Source organism: Marmota monax, unplaced genomic scaffold, assembly GCF_021218885.2.
Source record: "Marmota monax isolate L192 unplaced genomic scaffold, Marmota_monax_Labrador192_F-V1.1 WCK01_AAM20220418_F8-fsc00065, whole genome shotgun sequence".
Lineage (NCBI taxonomy): Eukaryota > Metazoa > Chordata > Mammalia > Rodentia > Sciuridae > Marmota > Marmota monax.
The window spans coordinates 7,969,431-7,986,425 of NW_026694038.1; the positions used below are offsets into that span (position 1 = coordinate 7,969,431).

The 16,995-nt window shown below is 35.6% G+C and overlaps 1 protein-coding gene and 1 non-coding gene across 2 annotated transcripts in view; one reads left to right on the plus strand and one right to left on the minus strand.

The window, feature by feature from the left end:
- The window catches only part of Slc26a5 (solute carrier family 26 member 5), a 50,282-nt gene that overhangs the window by 25,035 nt on the left and 8,252 nt on the right, over nucleotides 1-16,995 (minus strand). Inside the window, exons 3-4 of the mRNA XM_046464139.1 lie at nucleotides 4,362-4,566; nucleotides 3,775-3,914 (exon numbers count right to left, since the gene is read on the minus strand). Coding sequence (XP_046320095.1) covers nucleotides 3,775-3,914; nucleotides 4,362-4,513 — 292 coding nt within the window. The 5' untranslated portion in view covers nucleotides 4,514-4,566. The remainder of the gene's footprint in view (nucleotides 1-3,774; nucleotides 3,915-4,361; nucleotides 4,567-16,995) is intronic.
- On the plus strand, nucleotides 12,103-12,175 carry Trnaa-ugc (transfer RNA alanine (anticodon UGC)). The gene has a single exon. It is a non-coding gene; the product is annotated as a tRNA-Ala (tRNA).

Sequence of the window (16,995 nt, forward strand, 5' to 3'; positions counted from 1 at the left end):
CAACTAGAAAAATCACTTAATGCACTGTTATGTTTTGAAGAAAACAACAATAACAACAACAACAAAGAACTACTCTCCCTCCAGGTGTTGCTCAGGCTAGCAATCACTTCCAACTCTATCCTGTTTTTCTGCTATTTTTCTTCATTTTCCTAAATCAGCAGCTTTCATTGGAGATTGCTTTTGGTGCCCCCCACCCCCAATCACCACCATCAATAACATATGGCAAACTCTGGAGATATTCTGTTTTATCATGATGAGGAATTCTGCTACCATATAGGGTTAGATAGCGATACTATCAATCATCCTATAAATTCACAAGATAGTTCCCACAATACGTAAAAGGGACAGGCTTGACAAACCTTGTTTTAAGTAAAATGTTTATATTGTTATTTCCCAGTTTATCAATTTTAGATATAAACTATTAACTTTCTATTCTATTATCTACCTTTCAGTTTCACATTACTTATATCATAATTGCATGGGTTTCCGTTTCTTTTATAGAAAGTGATGCTTTCTTCTTTTTATCCCTGGTATTCAGATGTTTTGCTGTGATGTGCCTTGTTTTCAATTATTTTCCATTTTTGTCTGCAGGGTACTTAATGATTTCTCTGTCTGAAAACTCATGTACTTCAATTTTTGGAATTGCTCTTTGATAATTTCTTCCCTTTTTATTTCACCCTACTTTCTTTCTATAAGTCCTATTAGACATGATAGAACATTAGGCTTGATTCTCTGATATTTATTTTTTAAAAAACTTGTTTCATTTATTTGTGTTTTATCTCTACTGCCAAGATATTTCCTTTTCTTTATCCTCCATTTAAATGTTTTATTCTAGATATCATATTTTTAATTTCTATGAGCTCATTTTTATTATCTGATGTTTTTTTTTAAAATAGACTCCTGTCCTTGTCTCATGGATTCAACATGCTTTTATATTTCTTTAAAGATACAATAGTTTTAAACTTCTTAATTTTATCCTCTCCATCATTTCTGTTTCTGATAAATTCCTTCTCTGTGTATGGTTTGGTCTTTCTTGAAGCTTAATATATATTGGCTTGCTTTTTTTACCAATGAGTTTTATTGCTGTGCAACTGGGTGGCCAGATAATCTCTTCATTGGGGGTCCTCCAGCTGTCACTCTGTTTTTCCTCTGGGGAGAGTTCCCCATCTGCCATGGGCTATGTCTTTTTTTGTAGGCACTTTAGAGCTGAGCAGGGTGAGGGAAGAGCCTTTGTTGGCTTACAGCTGAACATGCAGACTTTCATTTAATCCTCCTGACAGCTCTAGGTGTCATCACCTTATCATTCCTTGCATGGCATAGGGTGGGCACCGGAGTGCCTATGTGCTATTTATAACACAGACATTCAGCCAATTATCTTGCTCTTGTCCTTCTGCCTGGCTCTCAGCTTTGACAATATTTGGAGCCTCCACACTCCCAGGGTTCTGTGGGGTAGGTTAATAAATTTCAGATTTCAGCTTCCTCCCTTCAGTTTTCAATTGTATATATATATATATATATATATATATATATATATATATATATATATATATATTTTTTTTTTTTTTTTTTTTTCCACCCCCACCAGGTCCACTATATCCTTTCTCCCATTCTCTTTGTCCAGGCTGGTTCATACCACTTCTCCTTCCTTTACTGATATTTTAGCAGAATTTTGAATGAAGACAAAACAGTGATTCTATCTGCCATGCTTAACCAAAAAATTCTTTCAGATATTTAAATCATTTTTCAATCACAGTAAATTTACTTTATCTTAGATTTCTATCTTTTTAATATTTTGTTTGTCATATTTATCTGTCTTCATTGATTTATGATGGGCAAAAATAGCTTTTCAATAGAAAATTGATTGTAGATAATCTATACCTCTTAGCAGCATCTGCTGGATCATTCCATGTATTGAAATAGGTTCCTTCTTTTTGAAATATCACATATGCTCCTGGTTTTCCTTTCTGATCCAGATACTCTTCTTTTCAGTCTCTTCTGCTGAGTCCTCCTTCTCTATTTGGCCTTTAATGCTGGACAGAATGTGTTCTTAGTTCTCTTCTCTTTTCACTTCACATTCTCTCCCTAGGTGCCCTTGTCTCTTGCTGTGGTTTAAATGCTCTTTAATCTGTCAAAGATTCTCTAGGCATGCCTCTTTTTTTAAGTTTGTCACATTTGAATATAAACTTGAAATATCCAATTGTCTATCTCACAAGTATCTTAAAATGCACAAGTTCAAACTTACCCTTCAATTCCATTCCTGTGATTTTTATTATTCTGCAACCATCCTTCCATCCCTCAGTAAAAGAAACCTGGGAGTCATCTTGACTATTCCTCTTCCTTATTATCCCCTCATCCAACTCAATAGCCCAGAAACCTTAAAACTATCTTTGACAATCCTTCCTCCCTCATTCTCACTAAACAGCTAGTCTTACTGATCTTACTTACAGAATACATATCACACAGTTTTCCAGTTGTTTCCATTTTTTAAAAATATTTTTTTAGTTATATATGGACATAATATCTTTATTTTGTTTATTTTTATGTGGCGCTGAGGATTGAACCCAGTGCCACACATGTGCAAGGCAAGTGCTCTGCCACCGAGCTACAGCCCCAGCCCCCAGTTGTTTCCATTTTTATAGCCATCACCCTAGTCCAAGATGAAGAAAGACAATTGATTAAAAATGAGCTTGTGAGATGACTGTGAAAACCCAAATAGGCAAAATCCTTTGGATTTCTTTGAGTATGAGTTTATTAGGTTTCCTGGAGGCACATCCTAAACTTCTGTATGCCATTGCAGGTGCTGAGGTTTTATCTTCTCCTTACCCTACCCTGGCCCCTGCCTTTGAATCTGTCCGTTTTTGCATTCTTGGGGGGTGATGGTGCCAAATGGGTATAGGAAACTATCCTCTACCTTTCTAAGATTTCAATAGATTTAATATATGTGGCAAATCAACCACTTGAAAAATTTTAAACTCAACAATTGATTGTTAGAGGAAGCATTTTTCTTAGAAATTAATTTTGGGGCCAGGAAAAGTGGTGTACACCTATAATCCCAGTGAACTGAGAAGCTGAGGCAGGAGGATCTCACTTCGAGGCAGTCTCAGCAACTTAACAGTGCCCTAAGAACTCAATAAGACCTTGTCTCAAAAAAAAAAAAAATAACAAGAGCTGGGGATGTAGCTCAGTAATAAAGTACCCCTCAATTCAATCCCAAGTACCAATAAAAAAAAGAAAGAAAGAAAGAAAAGAAAAAGAAAAAGAAAAAAAATCATTAGAAATTAATTTTCGGGAAACTGTCTAGGAAGGTAATGGATTTTTGACCAGCTAACTTAGAACCTGTTGAAGTCATTATTACCTTTGTCTATGCCAAGCCACTGGAATGAATAAATTGATATTTTGTTAAGTTCTTATATCAAATATAAAATCATAGTATATCATGATCCCTTGTAATTAGAGCATGGACTTAGAAGTCAAAAACTTTAATAACAACCACAACAAAATGTTGATTGACTTAGCAAGGTAATGCCAAATCAGTTTACTGATTTGCAAAATAGAACCACCATTTTCTGCTATGAATACTTCTGGGGCTTTTAAAGGGTAAAGTTTCTGAAGAAATCCGTTAGGAAGGTAAAAGTTATAAAAGTGATCTGATAAAAACCATACATTTGCAATCATGATGGAAAAGGGTCAAATAACTGTTCAAGGAGATGATAGCAAGGGAAACAAAAGAAGAAAAACAACAACAACAAAAGAAAAGAAAGATATTCTACTAACCTTGAGGAAGCTGAAGCACTCCAGTGCTTATGCCTGAGACCAAATCACCCAACACATACTCCTTGAATTTATATGCTGGCAACCATTTAGTTATGGGCAGAAACATATAAATGATATTTCTTATTTTTTTAGGAGTACAGCTGTGAATATAAAGACAGAAACAAAGTTATAAATAAGGAATATCTCTGCAGAGTTCACAGTGTGACATTTTCTCTTCCTCATATCCATGAGTGAGAAAGAAACATTCACAACTGATGATTCAAGGTGTTGCTAAATAGGGTCAGAGTCAGCAGTGGGGGAAAAGACAGAGGCCTGGACATTCTGGGAGACAGACGGAAGAGGTGGATATTTCAGCAGTGGGTGGAGAATTAGAAAGTGGGTCATTTGGGTAAAACTTGACACAAAAGTAAGGCATCGTAAAAGTAAAATAAACATGGTGACATCCATGATGAAGCCCAAGTTCCATCCTATGTCTAACACTGAACTGCTGTGGCTGGCTTTGCACATCAGAAGTGCTCACAATTCACTCTCCCTTCACTTCACGGTGGAACCACACAATAAAGGGAGCAGATTGGAACACAACGTACGTGAATGCCTGTTTCAGTTTATCACCAATAGAATCCGAAACCTTGTCCTTCGTGTGTAGTCTTTCCTGGAGGACTGGATGACTAAAGATGGGCCTTTCCACATAGTACCTCTGGGTTGCTGCAAGGATTTCATTTTCTTCAGCATGATCCATAGTACTCCAAAATTATTTATTAACAGCAGGAGACAAGCATTTCTTGAGAGTCACTAAGGAAGAAAATTAAAGCTTCATGTCAGATGCCAAAGTCCTACTGCTCCTAAGCATCTTCCTCACAGTATTCCTAAGTTCTGAGGACTTCTTAGACATCCAGGGCACCCAACACATTATCCTGTATACAGTAGGCACTAATAAGTAGAATAAAGTCATAATCAATACAAACATAAACGTGATTTATTTCCTCCCAAAGCAACAAGTGTACTTTCAACAAAAGCTCATCCTAAGTTCAGTGGCTAATGCTGTCTCTAGTTCATATTAAGGGGAACTGTAAGTCAGGCCAATGCTGGCCATCTGTTTATGTCAAGTAAACAGAATGGAGAGTAAGACTGCACTTAAATTGATACCCAATTTCCAGAAGGTGTATCAGCTTCCTTTCCCAATTCCATGCTTATATTTGATTACTCCTCAAATTATTCTATGGTTCAGACTGGATGTTCATGTCTCCATGATGGAAGTCCCTGTGAGGTCACAAATAAAAACTTTAGCACATTAGTATAATGTTGTTTTAAAGGTGATAATATTGTCAAGTGTTAGACTATTAGAATGGTTGATATTTTTTCCTTGCTACATAGTGAATATCTCTTATTTGAATAAAATAAATAATTGAGGAATAAAAATCTAACATATTTGTGTACCTGGAGATACATATAAGAATATTCACATGGTTTCATGACAGTAAACAATTGGTAAAAACCCAAATGTCTACTTGTATACAATAAAAAATATATTTTGGTGTATTCATAAATTGAACTCTATGCAGTTGTTAAAAGAAAGAAAATAAATCTATACATCATTATCAATCAATCTCAAAAACTTAATTTTGGAGCTGGGGTTTTGGCTCAGTGGTACAGTGCTTACCTTGCAGGTATGAGGCACCACATTAAAAAAAATAAACAAAATAAAGTTATTGTGTCCATCTACAACTAAAAAAATATTTTCAATAAAAATGTAAGGTACAATAGATATATAGAGGATGCAATTACAATAAAAAACTTACAAAGAAAAAGTGTATGTTGTTATAGCAGTATATATTTTATATATATATATATATATATATGTGTGTGTGTGTGTGTGTGTGTGTGTGTATAAAAGTACAAAAGTACAAAAGCATTTGTGACAATGGTAAACAGTAAGACCAGATGGTGTTACTTCTGGAGAGAAGGGGAATGAGACTAGGGAGGGATAGTCAGAGAGCTCCGACTAACTGTTATTGACAATGTTCAGACTGTAAAAAGAACTGGCATAATTAGAGCAAACATAAGATTTTATTGTGGTGAGTGGTAAGTAAACTGTTGTTTGCTACATGATTCTTTGTGCCTATCTTAACCGTTGAACTATATATTAATAATAAAAAGCACACAACCCTTGGGCTGGGGTTGTGGCTCAGTGGTAAAGCACTTGCCTAGCCATGTGTGAGGCATTGGGTTCTATCCTTAGCACCACATAAAAATAAACAAAACAAAGGTATTATGTCTATTAAAAAAAAGTTGCACAACCCAATATTCCCAGCAGAAGGAAGTCAAAAGCAGAGGAGCCGGGCGAACAAATGCATGGTTAGTTTTGGGTGGCGCCTATGGCATTGGGTCACTAATGTCAATGAAACTTCCTCATGGTGAAAAGTCAGGTTTTCACCAAAGTGAAACCAGTCTTGTGCAACTGGCCACAAAGCAGAATGCAAAATAAATGCATATGCCCAAAAAGACTGAAAATTCAAGAGCCTCAAATAAAATTATATGCTAAAAGCCAATGTGACCAAGTACCACCAAGAATGGTATTTAAATGCTGTGGTTTGAATGTTTCTGTCATCTCTAAAATTTGTGTTGAAACTTAATTGTCTATGCAATGAAGATGTGTGGCCTATAGGGGGGATTGAGCCAGAAGGACTCGGCCCTCATAAACGGGATTAGGTGGCCTTATAAAAGAGCCTGATGGAGGGATCCTGTCCCTTTTTGTCCCTTCTGTCAGGTGAGGACACAGTGTCCCTCCCCTCCAGGTGATGCAGCAATAAGGTGCCATCTTGGAGGTGGAGAGACCGGGCCCTCATCGGTGGGCAACTTGATCTTGGACTTCCTGGCCTCTGGAGCTGTGAGAAATAAATTTATATTGTTTATAAATGACTCAAGTCTTGGCATTTTGTTTTACCAGCATAAACGAGCCAAGGCAGGAATGACAGTCTGGGGAAGAAGGACTTTGCATCAGAATCTGATAAAGATTATACATTTTTTGTTTTAGATTAGCAAGACTGGGTGGACACCCGTCATCTGACTTTTATGCCCACTCCTAGGAACCATTTTAATACACTGAAATACAGCAGCAGAAATAAATATTAGACATCCTTATTTTTATTGTCAAGAGTTCTTTAGCTAGCCCCAACATCAGGAATCTCTCATTTACACCCATTAATCTGAAGAGTACTTGCCACCCCTGTTTTTCTCCTAGAACCTTAAACTTCATTTCATTTCATTAACCGGAACAATTTTATATATATATATATATATATATATATATATATATATATATATATATATATATATATATATATATATATATTTTTTTTAATTTAATTTTATTTTATTATTTTTTTTTTTTTTTTAAAGTTCCCAAGAAATTCAGATGACCAGGAAGACAGGCACTTGACACTTAAAATGCTGGCTTTCAACTGTGGCTAGACTGGACTCTCCTCAGACACTAAAACACTAGAGCCAGGTTCCACACACAACCTGTTCATTAGACAGCCTTTAGGAGGCAAGGCCCAGGCATTGTTTCTTAAAGCATCCTGACATGATTCTAGTGAGGAATCTAAATGGAGAACCGCCAGTTTATAACCTAAGAGAGACAGAGAAACAGATATGAAAGAGACAAGACAATCACCAAGCAGCATTTGAAAACAAAAGCAAATGACAGATTTTAGGAAATTAATAATGAATCAGTGACACAATTAAAGCCAGATTAGATTATTTTAAAAAAAACTTTATAATATATGACATAATAGAGTAATGCAACATAAAATAATAAATATGGTAAAAATAGTAAACGTACTGAGAAGTCCATGAAATCAGTTTTGAAGAGGAATTTTAAACATAGGGGCATGCTGTAGCAGTAAAAATGTTTCTCTGAATCTGCTATTTTCACTGAGGGCATTGGTTCTCAGTCCTGGTTGCACAGTGGAGTGATGTGGGCAGATTTAACTACTACTGATGCCTACCTCTACAGGCAGGGATTCTGTCTTACTTGGTCTGAAAAGCAGGCAGAGATTTAAAGTTTAAAAAGTTCTCAGGTGATGCTACTGTGCACCCAAGGTTCTAAATTAGTGACTTAGGAGATGGCAAAATAAAAACTCATACCGATCCACCCAGCTATCAACCCTACCAAACAAACAAAAAGGAAAAATATGAATACAATGTAAATAGTGTACAATGCATTGTATCAGTATCTTTACTTGTGTGTTTTTGAAATATTTAATACAAAATTACAAAGAGGAATTATTTAGCTTGGGTTTCTCAAGCAAGTCTTGCTTCTGTACTTACGTTCTCACATAAAAAGGGAATTCTATATAGATGGGCAGTTCACTGTCTCCTGAGTCTGAGGCAAATGCAGCCTTAATTGAAGGCCATTTCATTCAGAGAAAATCTCAATGCAATTTAGATCTCAAACATTAGATGGAATCAGGAAAGCATTAGGACATATTTTCTCCATAGGGTTCAGAGAAAGTACATGATGTTTGGTAGAATTTGCATGTTAGATAAGCATATTTTTTAGTATAAATATGTACCAAATATTACATGTGACATAAAAATTTATTCTTTGTTTACCTCAACTTTAACTGGGTATTCTGTATTTTTCTTTGCTAAATCTGGCAACCATAACTCCTGTAGATTAGAAAGAGACACAGTAAAGAGAGATTTCTCAAATATTTCTGAGGTTCTACAACCCTGGCTATAATCTGTGTCCTCCTAGAGAGATCTGTTTCACAGCTCAGAATGTCTCAACTGGGAAAGAAAAGAAGAGGATGTAATAGTAAAACATCCTGTTCTCATATTATGAAATCTCCTTGTTGGTTCTGCTTATTTTCATCAACAATGATTAAATAATTAAAGCCATAAAGGCTATCAATAACCACCACCTTATCAGAAGCAGAGAGGCAAAGAAATTAAGAGACATGGCAGATAATGAGCTTACAGTATATGAATTAAAAGGATGAGATCACTAAGTTGCAAAACTACACAAATCCTTATATGAGGAAAGTCACTTCTAACATGGTCTAAAGGGACAATTCTGGAGGTGCTCAAGCAAAAATACTAATGAGGCAAACTGACTGAGGGGTTAAGTCCCATTTTTCACAGCCATGAAAGAAGGGATTTAAAAATAATTTATAACATCTGTCATTCTGGGTGTTTAGATCTGAAAATATCCTTGGAGATCATCCCATTTCACTCTACCACTTAGTATGTAAGAAAATGGACTCATCTGCACTCACTTGAGAGTAAGTGACTTATCCAGAAATAGTCTCAAAACACAAACTCTATTCCCTCTTCAAAGTATGCATCAAAAAAATTTTTAAGAAAGACTCTAATTTTATTTATTTATTATGTGGTGCTGAGGATCAAACCCAGTGCCTTACCTGTGCTAGGCAAGTACTCTACCACTGAACTATAACCCCAGGCCATATGTATCAAATTTTAAAGGCAAAGATATTTACAAATAAAAGTTGTGTTAAAAATGGTAGTAACATTTTTTAACTTCAAACTAAGAGACAGAATTCATTGCTTTGTAATAATAGAACTTCTCCCTGGTTTTGTGGAAGATTCTCCACACTGAATGAGATGGTTGGAGTTCTAAACCACTTTGAGCTCTCTACAGTGTCATGCTGTGATCAACTAGACCTGGTCTTCCCAAGTCTGGTAGCATGTCAGAATCAACCAGACGGAGGTTAAAGATTTCTAGGTCTGACTTAGTAATTCTGGAATCCGAATTTTTTTAAAGCTCATGTAGTGAGTACAATGCACAACCTGTTGGGAAAACAGATTGAGGTCCCTGAGGAAAGAACTTCTGGTACAGTTCATTGCTGTACAGTGTCTTAAAAATGCTTGTTGAGTGAATATGGAAAAATAACTTGCCTCTCTGGGTTTTAGTTTTCTCATCTTTATTTACTTACTTTTAAATCACTTTATTGAGATATGGTTGACATTAAAAAAAATCTACACAGTTAATGAAAACAACTGATAAGTTTAGAGATAAGTACACACCCATGAAACCATCTCCATTTTAAAAAAACTTTACAATATGTGGCATGTGCATATCCATGATCTCCAAAAGTTTTATTATTTTGTGATAAGAACACTTAACATAAAATCTACCTTCTCAGTAAAATTTTATGTGTACAATGCAGCACTGTTAACTGCAGGTACTAAGTGGTACAAACCTTTAGGATTTACTCTTTCTAAAGGGAAATTTTGACTAATGCTTCCCCATCATCCCGTCCCCTTTCTACTGGCAAACACCATTCTACTCTCCACTTTTATGTTTCCAGTTCTATGTTTCATGGTCTTTAAATAAGGTTTCTAGTGACAAGATTCTGAGAAGAGAATTTTGCAAATTTGTCAAAATACCACTTAAATCTCTTTGTGCTTAAACTAGCCAGCATGGATTCTGTAGTCTGAAACTAAGAACCCTCACCTCTACAGTAATGCTTTTCATTGTTAAAAGTTTCAAAACTATTTGTCTCTGTGGATTGTAGGTACTTAAAGAAAGTGAGTCTCATGGCATCCATCCATCTTTTCCGAGTAGCCAATTTATGTATTTAAAACTTGAATAATGCACGTTAGCCTTTTAATTTCAAATAGGCAAGCACATGTCAAGTTTACTATCTTTCACAGATCTTCCCCATGGGTATTGGCATGAACAATTAACAAAAATAAATGTTATTTGTTAAGAAGTTGTTTTTTATACTGCCTAGAGCAACAAACTTAAACTTTTAAAATAAGTATACAGCATATAGCAAAGGCCTTATTAATTATAATCCAGGGTGGGGGAGATTTTCACTTGTGACTTTATCAGCTGATTTCTGAAAGCAATAGGAGAAACTGCTTTCTCTTTGTACTTCTGAGAATATATTATCTGATTGTCCCTATTAACAAACATTAATTATAGTGGCCCAATATGTAGGAAGAGCAAAAGGCCTTAAAATCTGTGCAAGCTGCTCTTGAATAGAGCCTATAAGCTCTGCGAAGGCAGGACTCTTATTCTTGAGCACAGAGCACACAGCTGACCTGTAGCAGCTCCCAGGCATGGCTGACTGAATATTCTCAGTGTATTTGGACTTCAGAGGCCAAAGTTGCCAGAGCATTTAGCCTCATGCTGTGCCCAGCCTTTCCCCCTCTTCTACGTATATCCTCTTACCTTACCTTAAATTCCTCTGCCAAATGGTGCCTAGCTTAGTATCCAGAAAGGCAACACCATATGCTGGGTTTGGGGTTTAGAAGGATTGTGTTTGGAGGCAGGAATTGGCACCCTACTACAGTGTGTTGTAGACAAGCTTTTATCCCTTGGTTTCCTTATCTGGGAGGCTGGGCTATGGAATCACTTCATAGTAGTTAGCTTATTGTTGCTATGACCATAATACCACCTCTCCCCAGCTCTAGTTCCATTCTTCTAAATAAATCACTTTCTTAAAATCATTTTTGTCATAAGTTATTATGGTAGGTTTATTTTTAACTCTAAACCAGTATTTCTTTAAAAAAAAAAAAGAGAGAGAGAGAAAGAATTTGGTGTTTATGGTGTCCTATGGTTTAGATGTGGTGTTCCCCTTCAAAGCTCACATGTAAGATAATGCCAGAAATTTCAGAGGAGAAATGATTGGTTTTAAGAGTTTAACCCAATTAGTGAATTAATCCTCTGATAGGGATTAGCTAAGTGGTAACTGAAGTGGTGGGAGTGTAGCTGGAGGAGGCGGGCATTGGGACATGGCTTGGGGTATATATCTGTATCTGGCAAATGGAGTCACTCTCTCTCTCAGCTTTCTGATCACCATGTAAGCTGCTTCCCTTCACCACACTCTTCCACCATGATGTCCTGTCTCACCTTGAGACCAGAGGAATGGAGCCTTCTGTCTATGGATTGAGACCTCTGAAACTGTGAGCCCCCAAATAAACTTTTCCTACTCTACAGTTGTTCTGGTTGGGCCCTTTCATCATAGTGGTGAAAGGCTGACTAAGGGTGGGATTTGTGTGGGATTGTTCCATATATTTAGCATCTCTATTCTTGACATTAAATACAATAGCACCCCCACCCCACCACTATGGTACATTTCTAAAGCTTTAATAGACGTACTGGGTGGTTTCTTTGTTTCCTATCATTCCTGGCACAGTCTCTACAGCTTTGTCATTTAGCTATGCATTCTGCAAGGTTTCAAAAACTGTATCTTTTAGTCTTTCCAAGAAATTATTATTATTTTGAGTTAGTGTCTTGCTGTGTTGCTCAGGATAGTCATGAAATAAATTATTTTATTATAAATAAAATCAAGGGCTGGGGATATAGCTCAGTTGGTAGAGTGCTTGCTTTGCATGCACAAGGCCCTGGGTTCAATCCCCAGCACCACCACCAAAACCAACAACAACAACAAACAAAAACAGTCAAAAAAATAAATAAGTAAAATAATATAAAAATTTTCTTTATTCTTTTGTATTCTGATTCTTTTTTAATAGCATTCTGTTTTTATTGTATGTAAATAATATCTTTTTAATCACTTTAAGGGTACTCAGATTTTTAAAAAGTGATTTTTCTTTTCCCTAAATTTCTCTTATCTAGTGATAGTAATTGTTTATCTTGATTTTTCATGTTCCTTAATATAATATAACATAATCAGGTTCTTATTTGTATATTTTCTTTTTAAGTCAAGGATTTCATTCTGGCTCATTTGTTTCACTTTCCTCAACTCCATGGTCTTGTATGTATGTGTGTCTAGGACAGGGTTCTTCTTTGAACAAAATGGAGATCAGAAAGCTTTGTGTACCAGAGTGGGCTTTGTTGGTGGTTTAATTTATTTTAGGGTGAGGAGGCAAGAACCAGCCTCTTCAGACCAGGGCTCACCATCTTTCCAAATGCCAAGAAGAAAATGCTTTATGGTTGGCCTTCCATATTTGTTGGTTCTACATCCATAATCAACCAAACACAGATCAAATGTCTTTGGAAAAAAAATTGTGCCTGTCCTGAACATGTCCAGACTTTTATTCTCATCATTAGTCCCTAAACAATATATGATAATAACTATTTACAAAGCATTTACAATGCATTAGATATTTTAAGTACTATAGAGCTTAGTTAAAGCATTTGGGAGGATTGTGTAGGCTGTATGCAAATACTATGCCATTTTATATAAGGGGCTTGGGTATCCATGAATTTTGGTATCCATTGGGGGAGGTTGGAACCAATCCTCATGGATATCAAAGCACAACCATATCCTACAGTCAATAATCAGAAACCCTTGTTCACTATAACTAATGCAGAAAGACTCTCCATTCACCTCTGTGCCTTCAGACCTGGCTGGTTGTGCATGTCCTCTGCCTCTGCCAATTCCAAGTTCACCACTTCTCTGGGTTTTTTTTTTTTTTAGAAGATCAAAAAAAATTGATAAATAAGAAAATAATAAAGACCATTGCAACCCCATGGTCTTTCTTATTTACTTATTTATTTTAATTTTTAAATTGGTTCTAATTAGTTACCCATGGTCTTTCTTGCACTAATTCTTTTTTTTAAAAAAGAGAGAATTTTTTTAATATTTATTTTTTATTTTCCGGCGGACACAACATCTTTTTTGTATGTGGTGCTGAGGATCGAACCCAGGCCGCACGCATGCCAGGGGATCGCGCTACCACTTGAGCCACATCCCCAGCCCTTGCTCTAATTCTTGATTCTGTTTCATCACTAACTTACTTCTAGATATTTTCCTATATCATTCTCCTATATCAGAGTTTTCCTTGCTTGCATAATTTTATAGCCATTTAAATGGAGTTCTGGGATAGAGAGAAAACAAATGTTTATGCTTACTCTGTTGTCTTTGACCCCTGATTTGTTATTATGGTCCATTTTTACATTGGGTAGAATTCATCACGTTCATTTTTAATATGAAATATATAAATGTATGAAGAAATATTTGAAATGGTAAACAGAAGCTGTGTTGATGGTGGAATTATAGGTACTGATCTTTTATATTTTTGTTTATCTGCATACTCTAGGATTTCCACATTAGATAATATTATTTTAGTAACTGACATAATAAAACTATGTTAAGTGCTGATAACAAAAGTAACAGGTACCTTCTGTTATCCTCTTAGAGGAGGAGTCTGCAAATAAAGGAGACCCTTGCCATTTGAAATGAAAAGTGGGAATTGTGAGCCAGAGGTGGTGGTGCACACTCGTAATCTCAGTTACTCAGGAGGCTGAAGCAGGAGGATTACAAATTCAAGTCCAGTATGGGCAACTTAGCAAGATTGATTATGTCTCAAAAGAAACTAAAAAGGGTTAGCGATATAACTTAGTGGCCAGAGTGCTTGCCGCCTAACATGAGCAAAGTCCTGGATTCAATCCCCACTACCATGCGCGTGCAGACTAAGTGGTAGTTATATCCACAGACCAAAATTTAAGAATTTGAGTATTGTCAAAATCTGAGAAGGAAATACAGGTGAATTGCTCAACTGATTCAAGTTATTCAGGATTATGCTTTGTAGTATGACCCACAAATTGCCCAAGAGACAGGTCTATTTTCTCTACTATGAAACATATGAGGCCTCTTTGGATTTGCTTCTTATTAATAATTGAAACCCAAACACCAACCATCTACTGAAGGAAACACAAATCAATGCCACCTATGAGGGGTCAGATAGTTAATGAAAATGCAGAAAGACTCTCTATTCACCTCTGAAGTGAACCAGTTGAGTCTATGCCAACCTAGAAAGCATATGCCAAGCCAAAGCAGACAGGTGCTATTCAGCTCTTGCTGAATATCGAGTAAGGCCTCCATTTAATCTTTTCTTTAAACAATCTTTTCAATAAATGATGTTGGGAAAATTGGTTATCTACATGCAAAAGATTGAGATTGGATTCTTTTCTCACACCGAATAAAAAAATCAACAAAAAATGAATGGATGAAAGATTTAAATTTAAGATCCAGAAGTACTAGAAGAAAATAGTACAGAAGTACTAGAAGAAAATACATGGAAAAGTTTCATTACATTTCATTACATTGGTCTGGGCAATGATATTTTGGGATATGATCCTGAAAGCACAGGCAACAAAAGCAGAAATAGACAAATAGGCTGACATCAGGAGAAAGTAACCCACAGAATGGGAGAAAATATTTGCAAACCTACACCTAAGAAGGAATTAATATCTAAAATCTATAAGAACGCAAAGAACTCAATAATAAGAAAACCAAAACCATGATTGAAAAATGGGCATAGGACCCGAATGGATACTCAAAAGAAGACACATGAATGGCCAATAGGTAAATGAAAATATGTTCATTATCACTAATTATTAGAGAAACGCAAATTAAAACCACAGTGAGATGTCACCTTGCATCTGTTAGAATTATTTATATATATACATGAAAAAGAAAGACGAGCATTGATGAGAATGTGGGGGTAAGGGTCAATCTTGCAATATTGTCAGTAGGAATGTAAATGAATACAGCTATTACGGAAAACAATATAGAATTTCCTTAAAAAAAAAAAACAACAACTATGATTAGGACTACCACATGACCCAGTAATCCCACTTCTGAGCATTATCCAAAGGAACTAACATGTTGAAGGGATACTACACTCTGGTGTTCATTGTAGCACTATGTATAATGGAAACAATAAAATGAAATGGAAGAAATGGAAACCACATAAGGTCCATCAGCAGATAAATAGACAGAAAAAATGTGCTATATACACACAATGGAATACTATTCAGCTTTAAAATAAGGAAATCCTGTCATTTGTGACAACATGATTAATCTGAAGAACATTATGCTAATGAAATAACCTAAGCACAGAAAGAGAAATACCACTGATGTCACTTACATATGGAATCTAAAAAGGCTGAACTCACAGAAATAGAGAGTAGAATGACAGTTACCAGAGGCAGGGAGATAGGTGGAAAAGGGAGAGAGAATGGAGAGTTGTTGATCACAGGGTACAGAGTTTTAATTGGAAAGGAGGAATAAGTTTTGAGATCTGTTGTGCAGCAAGTTGACTACAGCCAATAATAATGTAATGTGTATTTTAAAAGGACAAAGAGTAAATTTCAAATATCTCACCATACAAAATAATAAGTAAATGAGGTAATGGTTAATTAGATTGATTTCATCATTCTATAGTATATGTATATATTGAAATATCATATCATACTTCATAAATATATATAATTATGATTTGTCAATTAACAATACTATTAACTCAAAAATTAAAACATTCTTTATCTTGAAGTTCATTTACATAGAGTGAATTGTACAGATCTGCATATGGTTTTATGAGTCTTACTGTGTGTGCCTTTCTGGGTTCTATAAGTAGAATTCTCATCACCCAGAAATTTACCTTGTCAATCCCTACCACAGTTCTGGCAACCATGGTTCTGATTTCTATTACCATGTATTAGTTATGCTTATTCTAGAACTTCATATAGAACATCCAGGTATTTTTTTGGGGGGGGGGCACTCAATCACTGAGCCACATCCCCAGCCCTATTTTGTGTTTTATTTGGAGACAGGGTCTCACTGAGTTGCTTAGCACCTTGCTGTTGCTGAGGCTAGATTTGAACTTGTGATTCTCCTACCTCAGCCTCCTGAGCTGCTGGGATTACAGCCATGCACCACCATACCTGGCAGCTGGCAGAACAACCAGTTTTTAAAGATAACTTCAAACTACACTTTTAAAAAAATATTTTTACAGAAAATATAAACTTGATACAGAACATATCTTTCCCAGTTTTTTATCCCTATTAGCCCTTCAGAATATTTTTTATATGTGACAATCAACATTTATATGAAACAGGTGATCCTGACCCAACACATTCTTTCCTCCATTGCATACTGCCAAAGTTTATATTTTCTGTAGGCTTAAGCTATAAATATATTTTTTAATAAATATTTGTATGCTTAAATGTGTTGCTTTATTAAACAAAGATATGTGGCATTTAATGTTTGATAAATAGACAAATGTCAAATTAAGGAATGAGAATCATGATATAGAACTCAATTCATGGGGAACTAAATGTTCTTTTAAAATAAACTTTATTGTGCAAAAAAAAAAAAAAAAGAAAAGAAAAAGGTTGAATGTAAGATAAAATTTATCTTTTTCCCAAAACTTATCCTTCTGAAAAGAAGGAGGCATCTTATACTTAATTCCTTATAAGATCTTTCATAATCTGGTGTCCTT